The sequence below is a fragment of the Periophthalmus magnuspinnatus genome, chromosome 17, assembly GCF_009829125.3.
Source record: "Periophthalmus magnuspinnatus isolate fPerMag1 chromosome 17, fPerMag1.2.pri, whole genome shotgun sequence".
Taxonomy (NCBI): Eukaryota; Metazoa; Chordata; class Actinopteri; order Gobiiformes; family Gobiidae; genus Periophthalmus; species Periophthalmus magnuspinnatus.
In genome coordinates this window covers 29,159,217-29,179,933 of record NC_047142.1, presented here as the reverse complement: position 1 = coordinate 29,179,933, position 20,717 = coordinate 29,159,217, and the positions used below count along the sequence as shown (strand labels likewise).

The 20,717-nt window shown below is 45.1% G+C and overlaps 1 protein-coding gene across 1 annotated transcript in view; it reads left to right on the top strand.

Moving 5' to 3' along the window:
* The window catches only part of ccdc13 (coiled-coil domain containing 13), an 85,428-nt gene that overhangs the window by 16,780 nt on the left and 47,931 nt on the right, over positions 1-20,717 (top strand). Inside the window, exons 8-12 of the mRNA XM_055228265.1 lie at positions 3,275-3,451; positions 8,407-8,634; positions 15,678-15,766; positions 15,964-16,026; positions 16,144-16,272. Of these exons, the coding sequence (XP_055084240.1) occupies positions 3,275-3,451; positions 8,407-8,634; positions 15,678-15,766; positions 15,964-16,026; positions 16,144-16,272 (686 nt within the window). The remainder of the gene's footprint in view (positions 1-3,274; positions 3,452-8,406; positions 8,635-15,677; positions 15,767-15,963; positions 16,027-16,143; positions 16,273-20,717) is intronic.

Genomic DNA, 20,717 nt, shown 5'->3' with positions numbered 1-20,717 from the left:
ATGGGTCAGAGGAGAGATTTGGCGGACTCTGAAAAGTCTAAATTGTGAGATGTCTTGCAGAGGGATGCAGCAGCCTTGAAACTGCCAAGCTTTTGAAGTGGGATCACAGAACAATCAAGCGTTTCATGGCAAATAGCCAACAGGGTCACAACAAGCACGTTGAAAAAAGAAGGCGCAAAGTAACTTCCCAAGAATTGAGGAAAATCAAGAGTGAAGCTGCCAAGATGCCATTTGCCACCAGTTCTGCCATATTTCACAGCTCCAACCTTACTGGAGTGTCAAAAAGCACAAGGTGTGCAATACTCAGGGATATGGCCAAGGTAAGGAAGGCTGAAAAACGACCACCACTGAACAAGAGACACAAGATAAAACGTCAAGACTGGGCCAAGAAATATCTCAAGACTGATTTTTCTAAGGTTTTATGGTCTGATGAAATAAGAGTGAGTCTTGATGGGTCAGATGGATGGGCCCGTGGCTGGATCAGTAAAGGGCAGAAAGCTCCACTCTGACTCAGACGCCAGCAAGGTGGAGGAGGGGTACTGGTATGGGCTGGTATCATCAAAGATGAGCTTGTGGGACCTTTTCGGGTTGAGGATGGAGTCAAACTCAACTCCCAGTCCTACTGTCAGTTCCTGGAAGACACCTTCTTCAAGCAGTGGTACAAGAACAAGTCGCCATCTTTTAAGAAAAACATGATTTTCATGCAGGACAATGCTCCATCACATGCCTCCAAATACTCCACAGCGTGGCTGGCCAGTAAAGGTCTAAAAGATGAAAAATTAATGACATGGCCCCCTTGTTCACCTGATCTGAACCCCATAGAGAACCTGTGGTCCCTCATGAAACGTAAGATCTACAAAGAGGGAAAACAGTACACCTCTCTGAACAGTGTCTGGGAGGCTGTGGTTGCTGCTGCACGCAATGTTGATGGTGAAAAGATCAAGAAGCTGACAGAATCCATGGATGGAAGGCTTTTGAGTGTCCTTGTAAAGAAAGGTGGCTATATTGGTCACTGATTTGTTTTTGTTTTGTTTCTGAATGTCAAAAATGTTTATTTGTAAATTTTGAGTTGTTATATTGGTTTGCCTGGCAAAAATAAATGAGATGGGTATATATTTGGTTTTTATTAATTTGCCTAGTAATTCAGCACAGCAAATTCTGCACACACAGATATCCTCCTAAGATAGCCAAAACTAAAAATGCCCCACTCCAACTTCCAAAAATATTCAGCTTCGATATTTGTGAGTCTTTTGGGTAGATGGAGAATATAGTAGTTGTTCAATAATAAAATTAATCCTCAAAAATACAACTTGCCTAATAATTCTGCACACACTGTATGCATATGACACACATATCTGTCTCACTGGATACAGGTGAATATGGACCAGTGGATTCGCTCTCCCACTGCATACAACAGATCAGTGTGTGGATGCAAAACAACTTTCTACAGCTAAACTCAGACAAGACTGAAGTTATCATCTTTCACCTCCAGTCTCGCTTTCTAAAACCTTCAAATCAGGCTAGAAATCTAGGGGTCTCAGACTTGAACTTTAACAGCCACATCAAATCAATACCATCTGCAGCTTTTTACCACCTAAAAAACATTGCAAAAATCAAAGGTATACTGTCAAAGCAAGACTTAAAGAGGCTTATCCATGTGCTTGTTTCCTGTTTTCTGACATGTCACGCCTGTACAGTTGGAAATAGGAGTACTTTGTTTTTTTGTTCAGTATGATGTGTAGAGTATGGTTGTCTATGAGAAACAGTTTTTTTTTTCATCTTTTATTTATTTATTTATTTATAGCGGACAGTGCATGTTGACCAACAATAACTGTTTAACATGCCAGAATTAGCCAAGAGGCTAGTTTTCATCTGTTGTCCGTTGCCATGATGTACAGATGGCTCCTTGCAAATTTAAATAATTTACAGAGGACACAGAATAAAATAAAAATAAATGTACATTTACAGGTGTGGTAAAAAGGTAGAAAAGCATTAAGTCTTGAGCAGTGAATCATAACAAAGACAAGCGAAGTGAATCATAGCGAAGACAAATGAAATAATTAAAACAGACAGGTTATTAAAAACAGCATGCAATTAATAACAGTAAAAGATTATGTTAAAAAGCACAAGAAAATAAACAAAGGGCCAATAAAAAGATTTGTTGAAGCAGAATTACAGAGGCGCACATGCAAAGGGACAAACACTAGATGGCAGCAGCAGGAGTTTGGTGTTGACAGGTCTGATTTGTTAAAAGCCAACGTTTAAATTGTTAAATCTTAGTTAGGTCATTGACATACATAGATTTTGGCTCTTTTTCATATTGCCATGGCAATAAGGTTGAAGATAGAGATATGCCTTTATTGGCTTTTTTATTCACTATTGCAGGATGGATGACTCAAATTTCAGTTTTCTCTAACAAAGTCCATTTTTATTGAAAATTCACCGTGATCACATCCAAAATCATATTCAAAATGTAACTGATAATCTTTACTCAAACATAGGTTTAGTGGGTTTTGGCCAAATTTGAAGTTTATGCGATGAAAACTGTGCAAGGAGATGTCCTGAATGTGAGGGTGTGCCAGTTTGTCATTCTTGGATTTGATAATATCTTTTTTTGACATCCTGACATGTTTTATTTTTTGTAGCGAGTTTCTCATTTTTACTAGACTTTTTATGAGAATCAAATTTTGCGGTGGTGCAACTAAATCATCTCATTTCTTCTTGGCGTTTTCACGCAAAATAAGAGCTTAGTTCGAATTTTGCATTCTAATTTTTGATACCGGTCATTGACATGCCGGGTTGTGTTTTCTGCTTAATTTTTTTTTCATTTTTCTGGCTCCAGATGCAGTTTTAATTAGTTCCACTCTGGGACTTGTCCTTGGCTCAGGCCTAATAATATTTATAATAATCATAATAATCATAATAATCGTAATAATAATGGACCATTATTTTTCTGCTGTAATGGCAAAAGGTCATGTGACTTTGTCACATTGTGCCCCATCACAAATAAAGCCTTCTGTGAATTTTTTCGTAAGTCCATGGCAAATAGATTGAGTTGAATGAATTTCTTTCTTTTAGAAGTAATTACAATAAAAACTGTGTATAATTCAGGTCTGATAAGAATAGCAAGGGGAAATCCATTGAATATTTTTTTCACATCATTAAAAGTTTCAAAAGTGCTTTGTCCAAATAACTGAATAACTGCCAACAATAATCACTTTTAAGATTGTAAATATGTAATTCTCGTATCTCATTGTATTGATTGTGTTTGCAGAAGATTTCAGCCGATTATGAGGCTCTGCTCAAAGACTACGAGGATGTGAAGAAAAAGCTGGAGGCCTCAAAAGCCCGAAACAAGTCCCTGTCATCTGAACAAAAAAATGCCAAAAGTCAGATTCACACTCTTCTGGACAAGGGGAAGCATGATGATGAACTAGTGGATGCTCTGCTGGTATGATTCAAGCCTCAATACTGTATGTGGCACAAGTAGTGGTCCAAGAAACCTAATTCAAGTTTATGTATATAGCACATTTAAAACATAAAAGTCAGAACAAAACAAAGATACGGTCGTAACAGCGGGGTTGGGGGTGGACCAAAGACGTTGGAGGACCTGACGGACGTGATGACGGTGCTCCTGTGGAGATTTGTGGGGATGTTCCAGGACCTCCAGTTTAATTTCACACTGCTCCGCAAGCTGTTTGTCAATAAAATCCTCTTTGGACCCAGAATCGACGAGGGCTACAACAGGTAAAGTATCCGAGTGAAGACACAGGGTAGTGTTCAACAAAAGTCTATTGTTCCTTTCTGGGATGTGAGACTGACCCACCAGTACTCCCAGTGCTACTGGTGGGCTCCCCCTTTTTGGCCGAACCGGGCAACCAGCAATGAAATGTCCCCCCTCACCACAGTAGAGACACTCCCCCGCCAGGGGGAGTGACCAACGGACACGCTGGTCCGGCCTAGCTGCATCGGCTCCTCCGGAGACAGCAGGGAAACACATGTCTCTCGGGGCTGGCGACCGGCGTCTCTCCCTCCGTCGCGTCTGCAGCCGGTTATCAATCCGGTGGGCCAACAAAATGAGAGACTGTAAATCCGGGGGCTCGTCTCGGGAAACCAACTCATCTTTTAAGTGTTCATTAAGTCCCTTTAAAAAAGTAGCCTGCAGCGCACTGTCCGTCCAAACAACCGCTGCCGCAAGTGTCCAAAACTCTGTGGAGTAATCTGCTACGGACCGGCGCCCCTGGGCCTGATCGGGCTGGTGCAGGATGGGGGCGGAAGTGAACAGTCTCTTAAGAAGATCGAAGACTGCATGGGCTTCCGGATTCTCTTTTTTGCCTTAAAGTGTTTGTGGGTTTGAGGCAAAAATTGGTTCACCCTAAGGACAAAACTCCGAGCCATAAACAAAGTAATGTAGTCTACTCCATTCAGTGTACTGAAGAGTGCAGTGAGTGTTACATTGGAGAAACTAAACAGCTGCTCCATAAGAGGATGTACCAACACCGGCGGGAGAGTTCCTCTGGACCCCAGTCCGCCATGCATCTCCATCTTAAAGCCACTAACCACTCCATTGAAGATAGTGAAGTTCAGATCTTAGCCAGAGAAAAGAAATGGTTTGAGAGAGGAGTTAAAGAAGCTATTTTTGTTAGGAAAGAGAATCCTTCCTTAAACAGAAATGGGGACCTGAGACATAATCTCTTCCCCATCTACAACTCCATCCTCAGACCCAGAACAATGAGAACTATAGCAGGGTTGTTAAGGGCTGAATAGGGTAGTCTCAGCTGAAACTGGAGACAAAAGCTGTTTACAGTTTCAGTGTGGTTAGCCCCCTCCCCTCAGATAGATGTAAGGCAGTGGCCACCAGCATTCTGACCAGAACTGAATAAGCGGCTTGGATGAGCAGTGAAACGTCTTCACTCCTACAAGATTTGTCCAGTTGACAGATTTAATTTCGTTGTTTGCTATGGATCAGACCTGGACGACTGAGGGTCTACACAGACATCTTTAGAGAAAATGGTGGCCCCATGTAGTGGGGTGAAAGCAGAGTCGAGATGAGTGGTGGTGGTCTTCTGCTGTTGTAGCCCATCCGCCTCAAGGTTGTGCGTGTTGTGGCTTCACAAATGCTTTGCTGCATTCCTCGGTTGTAACGAGTGGTTATTTCAGTCAATGTTTCTCTTCTATCAGCTTGAATCACTCGGCCCACTCTCCTCTGACCTCTAGCATCAACAAGGCATTTTCGCCCACAGGACTGCTGCCTACTGGATGTTTTTCCCTTTTCACACCATTCTTTGTAAACCCTAGAAATGGTTGTGCGTGAAAATCCCAGTAACTGAGCAGATTGTGAAATACTCAGACCGGCCCGTCTGGCACCAACAACCATGCCACGCTCAAAATTGCTTAAATCACCTTTCTTTCCCATTCTGACATTCAGTTTGGAGTTCAGGAGATTGTCTTGACCAGGATATAATGGATCTTGGCCGCTTCTTACAAAAAACGGCCTGGGCACTGCTGAAAGACGGACATGCATTGGAATAGAAACCCCCAACAGAGGCTGGGCTGACCTGAGTAGGGGTCCGGGTCCGTGCCCCTTGACTCCCGGGGGTCCAGCAGCATCGAGGCTCCAGCAGAGACGGCGGCTGGCGTGGAGGGCGCAGGAACGAGCAGCGCGGCCACCTGGGTGTTGAGCTGGGCCAGCTGCCGGGAAAGGGACTGATTACGTTGATCGTTCTGTCATAATGATGGGTTTACCAGACTAAACAATGCAGGACTCGGGAAAGTGTTACAGTGTTTATTTACAATTTGTGAATCAAAGTGCAAGAAGCGGCGCAGCGGAGCCAACAGTGCGGGCGGCACTGGGACGAGGAGCAGAGCGTGAGCCGGGGTCCGGGAGCGTGGAGTGCAGAGACGGAGACAGGACAACCAGGAACAGAACCAGGAGCAGAGACCGGATCGAGGTCCAGAGGCGTAGGGTGCAGGGAGCGAGACAACACAAGACTGTACCGGAGTGGAGAGGTAGGGTCTCAGTAGGGCCGGGAGTGCGGAAGGTGGGAGGGTCCAGAGAACCAGGTCTGAAGGGTAACATACAGAAAACCAAATGAGCAGGATACAAAAAGGGCAAAACTGCAAAAGCAAGACAGGCAGAAGTATTCACGTGAGACACGGGGACGATCTGGCACCGAATGTCTGGTCCTGGCTCCTCTTATCCACAGCAGCAGGTGGTGATTGCACTGATGTGCAGGTGTGCACGGGAGGAGCCAGGGGCTCAGCCCAGCTCCGGCTCCGGCAGGTGGGGGAGGAAGAGAACAGGGTAGGAGGCAAAACACAAGGACCGGGAAAGTGCGGATCGTGACATATTTAGGTTGACTTATTCTCTCAAACTGAAAACACTCTGTTCTACCTTATGAAGTCATATGATAATAGAAGTGCTCCACTGTGTTTTTAAACTCCATACACCTTCACTAGAATCATTTTGAGACAGCCTAATAATGCAGCATTACTCACACGTGTGAATGAAACAAAACACAACTCCAGGTATGTTTTTGAGGAGGTAACAGCATTATAACATGACCTGAAGCTCACAAGAGTCAGTTTTGCCGAATATAGGACCTTTAAAGTGCATGTTTTCAAGTTTATTTATTATTGTGATAGTCACTGTGGTAAATATTTGTCATAGTTTTACTTCAGTTAAATGGCACCTTGTGGAAAAAATATTGAGATGAGAAATATAAAAATACAGGAAGTAGCGCTGATTAATTCTTTTGTCATCAATGTACATAGTTCCATCTAAAATACAGGGTGTCGTAACCAGCGGGGCGTAAGGACCAAAGTTGCGGGACTCACGAAGTTTTACAATGTCTTTATTCACAATAAGTGTTCATAGAAACCAAAGTTCATATAAGTGTTCATAGAAATCAGAGTTCATAGATCCACATGGCCGGGAAAACGAGGCAGCTTCATAACATAGTGTCTGGTATACACAGTTCATTAACCCAACGTAGCTGGGGAGCGTGGGTGCGGGTCCGTGAGCGCAGAGAGACACAGTGCACGGCAGTGAAGACACAAGACGTACCAGGGCGGAGGTGCGGGTGCTGGGGTAGTCCGGAGCAGGTTCTGGGGCAGAGATCTGGAGCAGGACAAAAAGGTTCCAATGAGACACAGAAGACGAGCATGAATCAAAGTACTAAGCCAAGAGTATAATCACGTGAAACACGCGGACGTTCCGGCTCTGAGTGACTCGTCCGAACCCCTCTTATCCACGGCAGGTGGCGTTGATTGCGCTGATGGGGAGCAGGTGCGCGTGGGAGGAGTCCGGATTCCGCCCAGCTCCGGAGACAGACAGGTGAGGGAGGGGGGAAGACGAGGACACGGGGAGAGCAGAGCAGGAACCGTGACACAGGGAGTATTCACGCATTTAACAAAAATAAATACACTTGTCCAGTTTAGATCTGGTTAACATGACGGTTGCTAGTTAACAGGTCCAACCAGGAAGTAAAATGAGAAACTTCACCAAATAAAAAAACTAAACTAGAAAAGAAGGCATTTGTTGTGTTAACTATGTTGTAGTGAAATTGTCTAACCTGTCAGTATCCACCAACCAGTACAGTTTTTTCAGTGCTAATGTAACAAGGATCTAAAGGAACAAGAATCAAAATATCCTGGTCTCGTATCATCTTAAGTCTCCCAATAATATCATGGACCATCACAATAGAGAGAACCATGATCCTTTGCTCTGTTTCAGTGCTGATTACATGAGGAAATAACTGTTAAACTGTTAATTAAAGGTTGCATATTACACAAAAACACAAAACTGACTATTGCAGCTTTAATCCATGTTTGAATGGTGTTTTGTTTAATTCACACATGTTTGAGTAACCTTTTATTATTAGTCTGTCTACGTCTCCAAACCTCAGAATGGTCTTTTCCACCTTGTGGTGTCATGAAGTGGTAGTTTTCAAGTTAACAGCTCCTTTTACTTTTAGTTCAGTAGAAATTGGTAATTCCAGCACCGAAATGACCCAAATATTTCTGAAGGTGAAGGTGTATGGAGTTTAAAAACACAGTGGGGCACTTCCTGTACTACCACATATGACATCACAGGTTGGAACAGAGTGTTTTGTTTACAGTCCTTTTTCCTATAGATTTAGTTCAAATATAGTACAACTATTTTCTATATTAATAATGTTCTTTCATGCAGTTTGTGGAGTCAGGGCCTGTATTTCTCTCTTTTTGAAGATTGTGCTGTTTTTATTATAATGACAACACAAAAAGCAAAAAAGTGAGATTTTGTTCTGTCAATGTCTAGTCCATGTTCTTTTCAACCTCTGGGGGACACTATAGTCTATTCTGTAAACAATGTCCCCGTCTGACCCTCCACTCTAATATCTCTTCACATCTCCACTGTGTCTACAGAAGCAGCAGGCTCAGATGCAGGACGCTCTCAAGCACCTGAGTCTTCAGCAGAGCCAACAGAGCCAGAATGCTGACCCCGCCTCCTCTTCCTCCAGGTCTACACCCGCCTCCGAGCCCTCCTCCTCCTCCCACACCTCCACAGCTCTGGTGCACAAGCTGCGACAGGTGGTGGCAGAGAAAGACGCCCAGATCCAACAGCTCAAGAGGCCAATGCTGTCCTTATATAGGGTCAGTGCGCAGTCCATCTGTTTTCATCCATTTGTCCAGGGCTGGGGAGCAGGGCAGGAGTCTAAACAGGGACTCCCAGATTTCCTCATCCTCCAGCTCCTCTGGTGAGGCCCAAAGGTCTTCCCAGGCCAGCCAAGAGGCATAATCCCTCTAGTGTGTCCTGAGTGTTCCCAGGGGCCACCTCCTCCTCAGAGCACTGTCGTCTAACAAAGGAAATACATGAGAATCTGAAGGATTTGATTCCATTCAGTGACATTTAGCAAATATAATCCATCAGAATTATACACTTAAAATGTGAGGTGGGAGAGTAAGAGTAATATTACTTCAAAATAATATTAATTAAGTAGAAATACAAAGTAGTTGTCCAGGAAATTACTCAAGAAGAGTAAAAAAGTATTTGGGAAAAGTACTCAAGTAAAGGTACCTTAAAAAGTAACTGTCAGGACGTAACATCTGATTTATAATTTTGGTGAATGTGACAAAACATGAAATAAGTCACAAAATTTTCAAAGAGCCACAAAAATGAGCCAAGCTAAATCATATTTGAAGGAAACACAAATCATTTCACATTGTTATATAAAGCTCCAGTCATTTTAGACTCAGAAGAAAAAAGGAACGCGACTTTACTCGAGTAAGAGTAGTGTTACTCTGGACTATAGATTACTCGAGTACTGTCACTGCAACAAAAACATTACTCAAGTTGGTTATAGCCAAAATGTATTATGTTTTTGGAAGGTCATTTCAGGAGAGCAGTGAGTATTTTTATTCATGTATTTACTAATTTTCATTATTATTTTTTTTTATGCTTGTAAATTTAGGGAAATGCCATTTCAAATTGCCAACGCACAAACTGAAAAAAGAAACAAGGAAACACAAGGTTTAAAGCTGCACTGAGTAACTTTTGTGGTGGAGCTCCATGGAAATGTTAATGCTTTATTTTGAATGTTCCATAGTATTACATTAAGCTTCAAATTTTGAATGTTTTATTTTCATGTATTTTAAAATACATGGTAGAGGAATGTGATTATTTTAGACATCAGTCTCTGGTGTGTCTCAGTGTTCAGACGAGCCACAGTAAAAACAGAAACAGACCAAGGCCACAGTGGAACAGAGACAGACCAGGGACACATTGAAACACACACAGACCAGGGCCTCAGTGAAACAGACACAGACCAGGGCCACAAACAGACCAAAGCCACAGTGAAACAGACACAGACCAGGGCCATAGTGAAACAGAAACAGACCACGGCCACAATGGAACAGAGATAGACCAGGGCCGCAAACAGACCAGTGCCACAGTGAAACAGATACAGACCAGGGCCACAGTGAAACAGAAACAGACCAGGGCCACAAAGAGACCAGGGTCAAAGTGACACAGAAACAGACCAGGGCCACAATGAAACAGAAACAGACCAGGGCCATAGTGAAACAGAAACAGACCACGGCCACAGTGGAACAGAGATAGACCAGGGCCACAAACAGACCAGTGCCACAGTGAAACAGACCAGGGCCACAGTGAAACAGAAACAGACCAGGGCCACAAAGAGACCAGGGCCATAGTGAAACAGAAACAGACCAGGGCCATAGTGAAACAGAAACAGACCAGGGCCATAGTGAAAAGGAGACAAACCAGGGCCAAAATGACAGAGAAACAGATCAGGGCCATAAACAGACCAGGGCCACAATGAAAAAGAGACAGACCAGGGTCAAAGGGACACAGAAACAGACCAGGGCCACAATGAAACAGAAACAGACCAGGGCCACAGTAAAACAGACACAGACCAGGGCCATAGGTAAACAGAAACAGACCAGGGCCATAAACATACCAGGGTCACAGTGAAACGGAGACAAAACAGGGCCACAAACAGATCAGTGCTACAGACCAGGGCCACAGTGAAACAGAAACAGACCAGGGCAACAGTGAAAAAGACACAGACCAGGGCCACAATAAAATACAAACAGACCAGAGCCACAGTGAAACATATACGGACCAGCGCCACATTGAAACAGACACTGACCAGAGCCACAGGAACATAGAAACAGGCCAGGGCCACAAACACATCAGGGCCACAGTGAAACAGACACAAACCATGGCCAAAGTGACACAGAAACAAACCAGAGCCACAAACAGACCAGGGCCATACTGAAACAGACACAAACCATGGCCAAAGTGACACAGAAACAGACCAGGGCCACAAACAGACGAGGACCACAGTGAAACAGACACAGACCAGAGCCACAGTCAAACAGAAACAAACCAGGGCCACAGTGAAACAGAGACAGACCGAGGCCAAAGTGACACAGAAACAGACCAGGGCCACAATGAAACAGAAAAAGACCAGGGCCACAGTGAAACAGAAATAGACCATGGCCACAAAGAGACCAGGGCCACAATGAAAATAGAAATAGGGCCACAGCAAAATAGATTCGGACCGGGGCCACAGTAAAACAAACGCCGACCAGGGCCACAGGAACATAGAAACAGACAAGGGCCACAGTGAAACAGAAACAGACCAGGGCCACAAACAGACCAGGGCCATACTGAAACAGAAACAGACCAGGGCCACAAACAGACCAGGGCCACAGTGAAACAGAGACAGACCAGGGCCAAAGTGACACAGAAACAGACCAGGGCCACAGTGAAACAGAGACAAACCAGGGCCAAAGTGACACAGAAACAGACCAGGGCCACAATGAAACAGAAACAGACCAGGGCCACAGTGAAACAGAGACAGACCAGGGCCAAAATGACACAGAAACAGACAAGGGCCACAATGAAACAGAAACAGACCAGGGCCACAAATATACTAGGGCCACATTGAAACAGAAAAAGACCAGGTCCACAGTAAAACCGATACGGACCGGGGCCTTAGTGAAACAGACATAGACCAGGGCCACAATGACATAGAAACAGACCAAGGCCACAGTGAAACAAACCAAAATCAGGGCCACAGTGAAACAGACACAGACCATGGCCACAAACAGACCAGGGCCACAGTGAAACAGACACAGACCAGGGCCATATTGAAACAGAAACAAACCAGGGCCACAATGAAACAGAGACAAACCAGGGCCAAAGTGACACAGAAAAAGACTAGGGCCACAAAGACACAGAAACAGGGCCACAAACAGACCAGGGCCACAGTGAAACAGAAACATCCCAGGGCCACAGTGAAACAGATACGGACCGGGGCCACAGTGAAACAGAGCAAAATCAGGGCGACAGTCGCACTGAAACAGAGAAAGATCAGGGCCACAGTGACACTAAAATAGAACAGGGTCACAGTGAAACAGACAGACCAAGGCCACAAAAAGACCAGGGACACAGTGAAACGGACACAGACGAGGGCCACAGTAAAACAGAAATAGACCGTGGCCACAGTGAAGCAGACACGGACCAGGGCCACAGTGAAACAGACACGGACCGGGGCCACAGTGACACTGAAACAGACCAGGGCCATAGTGACACTGAAACAGACCAGGGCCACAGTGAAACAGAGACAGACCAGGGCCACAGTGACACAGAAACAGACCGGGGCCACAATGAAACAGACACAGACCAGGGCAAAAAATTGACCAGGGCAACAATGAAACAGATACGGACCGGGGCCAAAGTGAAACAGACAGGGACCGCGCCCACAGTGACACTGAAACAGACCAGGGCCACAGAGAAAAAGAAACAGACCAGGGCCATAGTGAAACAGACACAGACCAGGGCCACAGTGACATACAAATAGACCATGGCCACAGTAAAACAGAGCAAAATCAGGGCGACAGTCACACTGAAACAGACTAGGGCCACAGTGAAACAGAGAAAGATCAGGGCCACAGTGACACTAAAACAGAACAGGGTCACAGTGAAACAGACAGACCAAGGCCACAAAAAGACCAGGGACACAGTGAAACGGACACAGACCAGGGCCACAGTAAAATAGAAATAGACCGTGGCCACAAACAGACCAGGGCCACAGTGAAACAGACACAGACCAGGGCCAAAAACTGACCAGGGCCACAATGAAACAGAAACGGACCGGGGCCACAATGAAACAGACACGGACTGGGGCCACGGTGACATAGAAACAGACCAGGGCCACAGTGAAACAGAGAATAACCAGGGCCACAAACAGACAAGGGTTACTGTGAAACAGAGACAGACCAGGGTCACAAACAGACCAGTCCCACAGTGAAAAAGAACCAGACCAGGGCCACAGTGAAACAGAAACAGACCAGGGCCACAGTGAAACAGACCAGGGCCACAAACAGACCAGGGCCACAGTGAAACAGAAACAGACCAGGGCCACAGTGAAACAGAGACAGACCAGAGCCAAAGTGACACAGAAACAGACCAGGGCCACACATAGACCAAGGTCACACTGAAACAGAGACAAACCAGGGTCAAAGTGACACAGGAGCAGGCCAGAGCCACAAACAGACTAGGGCCAAAGTGACAAAGAAACAGATCAGGGCCACAGTGAAACAGAAAAATCAGGGCCACAGTGACACTAAAACAGGCCAGGGCCACAGTGAAACAGAAACATCAGGGCCACAGTAACACTAAAACAGGCAAGGGCCACAATGAAACAGAAACAGACCAAGGCCACAATGAAACAGACAGACCAGGGACACAGTGACACAGAAACAGACCAGGGCCACATCTAAACAGAGACAGATCAGGGCCACAGTGAAGCAGACCAGGGCCAGAGTGAAACAGAAACAGACCAGGGCCACAGTGAAACAGAGAGTGACCAGGGCCACAAACTGACCAGGGAAATAGTAAAACAGAAACAGACCAGGGCCACAAACAGACCAAGGCCACAGTGAATCACATAGACCAGGGCCACAGTGACACAGAAACAGACCAGGGCCACAAACGGACCAAGGCCACATAAAAACAGAGACAGACCAGGGCCACAAACAGGCCAGGGTCACAGTGACATAGAAACAGACCAAGCCCACAGTGAAACAAAAAGAGACCAGGGTCACATTGACATAGAAACTGACCAGGGCCACAGTGAAACAGACACAGACCAGGGCCACAGTGTAACAGAAACAGACCAGGGCCACAAACAGACCAGGGTCACAGTAAAACAGAGACAGACCAGGGCCACAGTGAAAGAGGATAAAGACCAGGGCCACAAACAGACCAGGGCCACTGTGAAACGGAGACAGACCAGGGCCAAAGTGACACAGAAAAAGACCAGGGCTACAAAGAGATCATGGTCACACTAAAACAGAGACAAACCAGTGCCAAAGAGACACAGAAGCAGACCAGAGCCACAAACAGTCCAGGTCCACAGTGAAACAGAGACAAACCGGGGCCAAAGTGACACAAAAACAGACCAGGGTCACAATTAAACAGAAGCAGACCAGAGCCACTATGAAACGGAGACAGACCAGGGCCAAAGTGACACAGAAACAAACCAGGGCCACAAAGAGACCATGGCCACACTGAAACAGAAAAAGACCAGGGCCACAGTGAAACAGAAACAGACCATGGCCACAAACAGACCAGGGCTACAATGAAACAGATACGGACCGGGGCCACAGTGAAGCAGAGACAGACAAGGGCCACAGTGAAACAGACCAGGGCCACAGTGAAACAAACCAGGGCCACAGTGAAACAGACACAGACCAGGGCCACAGTGAAACAAACAGAGCTAGGCCACAAACAGCCCAGGGCCTCAGTGAAATAGAAACAGACCAGGGCCACAGTGAAACAGCAAAAAATGGCCACAGTGAAGCAGAGATAGGCCAGGGCCACAAACAGACCAAAGCCAGTGAAAAAGATACAGACCAGGGCCACAGTGAAACAGAAACAGACCAAGGTTACAAACAGACCAGGGCCACAGTGAAACAGAAACAGACCAGGGCTACAATCTGACCAGGGCCACAGTGAAACAGAAACAGACCAAGGCCACAGTGAAACAGACACAGACCAGGGCCACAGTGACACAGAAACAGGCCGGTGCCTCAGTGAAACAGAAACAGACCAGGGCCACAAACAGACCAAGACCACATCAAAACAGAGACAGACCAGGGCCACAAAAAGACCAGGGCCACATTGAAACAGAAACAGACCAGGGTTTATTTACAATAATTGAAATACAGTTCAAAAGTGGGGGAAGATCTGGCGGGGAGCAGGTAGCTGTGTGCAGGCGGTGGGCAATGGGGCACACGAGGCCGACAGAGCCCTGACTGGGAGCAGAGCATGAAACAGAGACAGACCAGAGCCACAAACAGACCAGAGTCACAGTGAAACAGAAACAGACCAGGGCTACAAACCGACCAGGGCCACAGTGAAACAGAAACAGACCAGGGTTACAAACAGACCAGGGCAACATTGAAACAGACAGAGACCAGGGCAACATTTGGGACTCTAAATTGCGTGATATAATCCACCAGGACTAGATTTTATCTTTTTATTATTAAAACGTCTGCGGTGACCAGTTTGTGGCTTTTTAAACACCTATCCTGTGTGTCATGTGTGTTCTACATAACAGCTTCACGCTACAGCATCACTGCTGCTCACAAGATATGAACCAAGGAGTTAAATTGTAAGTTTAATGGAACATTCCAGGCAATAACCTCTCACAAGCAAAAGAATTACATACTGCATCTTCAATACACCTGATGAATAGGAAATACATGTGTGACTTTAGTGAAGCATTTGAAACATTTCTTATGTGTTTGCTGCTGTTCAATGCACTTTACACAATGAATGAATCATAAATCATAAATTAATGAACTCCCATCGCCCACTTAATTACAATTTAAAAGCTTTTATATATATATATATATATGTATATGTATATATATATATATATATATGTGTGTGTGTATATATATATATGTGTATATATATATATATATATATATATATATCATATATATATATATTATATATATATATATATATATATATATATATATATATTATATATATATATATATATATATATATATATATATATATATATAAATTTTCACTTTTAAGACAGACAAATAATATTTGTTTTGTTTATTTGTTGTATTTGTTTGTGAAGGAAGAAGCTGTGTCCAGTCAGTCCTTCATCTGCAGTACAGGACCTTCTCCAAGAGATGGCGACCTCCTCAAGCAAAACGCACCTGCTACGTGAGGCCTTTACAGTGCTGTGGTTTAATGAGCTGAAGTTTTTGTGACTTGTACAGTGCCAGAACCTTTTTTAACAGTAACAGCGCCTTGACAGAAATTGGTATAAATGTTCCCTCTGGAGAAAGCCATTTAAATTTTACTGATTTTATTTAAAACCCTAGATATGTTTTAATTCCAACGTTTACCTCTTTCCACAGATCTGTGTCTAAATTTGGTCATAAACTGGTTCTGCCTGCGGTGGGGAGCAGCGCACTATTCACGTAAGCTGACGTGATGCCCTCTGTTAAAAGCTTTTCCTCATAATGTCCCACGGCCATTTATCAGGAGCTGTCAGGTGTAGAGCGTTCTGTTTGAAATGACTTGTCTTTTGTTAGCAGCTCACTGGCTTCCACCTGCCCAAAGTGTTGTGCTGACGTGAGCTCCCTCATCCTCCACTCCCCTGAGTATAAAGCCCTATACGCCGAGAAGGAGCACCTCCTAAACATGATTCAAACGCTTCAGACAAGGTAACAAGCTAACCCAGGCTAACACAAGCTAACCCAGGCTAACACAAGCTAACCCAGGCTCACCCAGGCCCATGCAGACTAACCTAGGCTAACACAAGCTAACCCAGGCTAACACAAGTTAACCCAGGCTAACTCAGGCTAACCCAAGCTAACCTAAGCAAACACAAAGCAAACGACGAAGTTAAATCTGTCAACTGGACAAATCTTGTAGGAGTGAAGACGTTTTGCTGCTCATCCAAGCCGCTTCTACAATTCTGGTCAAAATGCTGGTGGCCACTGCCTTACATCTATCTGAGGGGAGGGGGCTAACCACACTGAAACTGTAAACAGCTTTTGTCTCCAGTTTCAGCTGAGACTACCCTATTCAGCCCTTAACAACCCTGCTATAGTTCTCATTGTTCTGGGTCTGAAGATGGAGTTGTAGATGGGGAAGAGATTATGTCTCAGGTCCCCATTTCTGTTTAAGGAAAGATTCTCTTTCCTAACAAAAATAGCTTCTTTAACTCCTCTCTCAAACCATTTCTTTTCTCTGACTAAGATCTGAACTTCACTATCTTCAGAGGAGTGGTTAGTGGCTTTAAGATGGAGATGTAGAGATTTAAGATGGATAGATTTAAGGCAGTGGCCACCAGCATTCTGACCAGAACTTGGATGAGCAGCGAAACGTCTTCACTCCTACAAGTTTTGTCCAGTTGACAGATTTAACTTCGTCGTTTGCTATGGATCAGACCTGGACGACTGAGGGTCTCCACAGACATCTAAGCTAACACAAGCTAACCCAAGTTAACCCAAGACTCAATCAGATTATGATTGTTATTACACTGCCGTATTCCACACCAGTTGGATACATAGCTACCAGGTGCTACCCTCATGGGTACATCCAGTAGCTATTGCATTGTTTTTTTCTGATGCACTGCAAACATACTGAGGGACTTTACTTACCTCTTGCACTCTAAATAATACTGACCCCTTGCACTTACACAAGTAACTGCTGCAATTTTACTTCTATTTTACTATTTTATTGTTGCTATATTACTTGTTTTATTAGTCTGTTGAACACTGAATAATTTGTACTTTTGAATTCTTGCACCGATTTGTATTGTGTTGTTTTTACATTGTACGTGTTGTTGTTTTAGGACTACAGATGGAAAGTAGCATTATGCTAAATCTGGTGCAGCCATCTTTTTAATGTAACTGCACATTGTCCTTTAAATAAATAAATAAGGTAACCCAGACTAACCCAGGCTAACACAAGCTAATCCAGACTAACCCAGGCTAACCTACGCTAAACCGGACTAACCCAGGCTAACCTGCGCTAACCCAGGCTAACCTAAACTAACCCAAGCTAACTTATGCTAACCCAGGCTAGCCTAAGATAACCCAAGATAACAAACGCTAACCCAAGATATCCCAGGTTAACCCAGGCTAACGGTGAAATATTTCAACTCACTTAGACACACTCAAAATTTACACTGCCCCTGTTCATTTAAAGTGCACTATGGAATATTTCTGACAAGGGTCCACAGCCTGTTGGTCTGTTCTGCAGGGAGATGATTTTGCTGCTGACTGATTAGTTGTCTAAACTGCACTCACAAGACTACACCTGCAGGGGGTGCTCATGCTAAAACCTACTATGCAGAAAAAAGCACTTCAAAAAATGTATTCATACAAAAAACAATTAGATTAGTGAATCATGAGTTTAATGTGCCTTTGATTGTTCTGTCAAACATCACAAACATCAATTAAATCATTCACACTTTTCAAATATGTTTATTTTAATGTTGTAATTTAAAAGTTCTAATTTGAACTGTTTCTAAATGTGAGGACTGATGGATTTTATGTGTAAATGTAACCGCTCATAATTAGCACAGCTCTGGAGCACAGCGTTCGTCCTGTCAATGCCTCACAGTCTAATGCCTCCCAGCCTAATGTACAAACATCATTGTGTTCTTGGGCAAGACACCCCAGCAATAAAACTTACCCAAACATGACCTGGTTGAAAGCTATATTTAGTTGCATTGGTTAGTCCCTCCCCACTATGGATTCACTTTGGTCAAAAACATCTATTATTGGGCTACAGGCCTTAGGATGAGCTCACAAGCACTAATGACTGATTCATAACAATGCGAAGCTAATCATTCAAATGCCTCATTATTGTGACTATGACTATATGTCGGCATCTCCAGAAACTCACTAACTCTAACCTTGTTTGTGTGTGACGTGCAGCTGTGAGAGCAGTGTACGTCTCCCACTCACATATGAATTGTTTTACACAGGAATAAAATATACAATAAACTTTTGAGACAGACATATTTTAAATGGAGTTAAGTCTGAGTGACTCAGTTTACAGCTGGGTTTGTTCTATTCAATTTAAACATTTTTTGTTGCAGTTTTTATTATTAAAGGCACTGTACCGCTCTTAAAAACATGATAAACAGAACAAGTTCATTTTAAGCATTTGATCCACAATTTCTCCTCACTAACCCGATGCATTTAGACCATCCTAATTACTCACCACGATGAGTTAATAAACACCTTTCACCACTTTCAGAGATGAGAGCAGACCTTATCGCGATGGTAAAGTTGAAAACAATTAGTATGCTAATGCTCATTTCCTGATTATGAAGGATTGACTGGACATAACTTCTTCCTGCACACAAACAGAACACAGGAGGAAGAGCTGAGGAGCAAGAGCTGAGGGGAAAAAGCACAGGGGCAAGAGCAGAGGGACAAGAGAATAGGGGCAAGAGTAGTGTTACAACCCAGCTCGTGTGGGGAAGGGAAATAAAAAAAGAAAACCAAGATGGAAAAATAAGAAGTAATTTCATTTACAGGAATGTAAGGGTGAACTAAACAAAAAAAAAGGTTCCTTGCATGGAATTAAACCAAAAACAAAGGGTAAAGTAAACTAAATACGACTTTTACAGTAACTAAAATCTTACACACAGACAAACAGTTAGTACTGACAAATCGAAGTCTCTCAAAACAAGGCCAATACCCCTGTAGTGACTGAACTGATGAGATACACAAACAAAGGTGTACTGGCCAGCAGCCACAAGGAGGTGTCCCCAATCTTCTTGAAGGGGGAGGGAGGTGGCTGGAGGTGAGCGAGTGTCGTAACAGTGGGTGTAGCGGACCAAAGAGTGCAGACTCGGGGCAGATTTACGGTGTTTATTTACAATAGTGCAAAAGACAGTTCATTTATCACACACGGGACGTAGGTAGCAGGAGGCAGACCAGACGGGCGTAGGGCAGGGCAGGAGCAGGAAACCCAGGACCGGAGCAGGAGCGGAGACTGCCACGACCGGAGCACGACGAGACCAGGGACAGGACCAGGGAAGACTGAGCAGGAGTGATCCTGAGAGCGGGAGCCAGGGCAGGAGACGGGAAGCAAGCCGGAGGCCAAGACAGGACAGGAGGCAAGCAGAGGGTCAACTGTACCGGAGCTGGAGTGTAGAGGCAGGAGCGGGAACGAGCAAGAGCAGGAATATTGACACGCGGACAGTCTGGCCGAGACTCTGGCCCAAGACGGTCCTGGGGAAGACAAACAGATGACCTGGCCCCGAGTGGCTTCTGCCGAGCCCACATATACTCAGCAGCAGGTGGAGGTAATTGCGCTGGTGCGCTCCAGGTGCGTGTGGGAGGAGTCAGGAACTCCGCCCAGCTCCGGGCAGACAGGTAGGGGAGGGGGAGAGAACACAGGAGGACAGGAAATGCAGGATCATGACAGTGAGGCTTGAAGACGGTCCTCAAATCACGGCCCAGGGATTCGGCGGCCATGTTTAAAAGGGAAAAAGAGGGCTTGGGGACACAGGATGAACAAAATATATAAATACAAACAAACAAAAACAAACTTAATGCCCAGGACATAACACCCTCCCCCTTAAGTTACAAACTAGTTTTGTAATTAACTGAAATACATTAATACTTACACTGGTGTTTAGAGGGGGGGGGGGGGGGGGGTGACGGGGAAGAGCAGAGAGAGTAGAGCAGGGGGAGGAGAGCAGTAGAGGAAGAGCAGAGGGGGGAATGCAGGGGGGCAAGAGCAGAGGAGGAAGAGCTGAGAGGCAAGAGCTAAGGAGCAAGAGCAGAGGAGGAAGAGCAGGGAGGGAAGAGCGGGGGGGCAGAGGAGGAAGAGCAGAGGGGGGAGAGCAGGGGGCAAGGGCAGAGGGAGTAGAGCAGAGGGGGAAGAGCAGAGGGGCAAGAGCGGAGGGGGAAGAGCAGAGGAGGGAGAGCTGAGGAGGGAGAGCTGAGGAGGGAGAGCTGAGGGGGAAGAGCAGAGGGGGAAGAGCAGAGGGAGTAGAGCAGAGGGGGAAGAGCAGATGGGGAAGAGCAGAAGGGGGAGAGCAGTGGAGGAAGAGCAGAGGGGGGAATGCAGGGGGGCAAGAGCAGAGGAGGAAGAGCTGAGGGGAAAGAGCAGAGGGGGAAGTGCAGAAGAGGGAGAG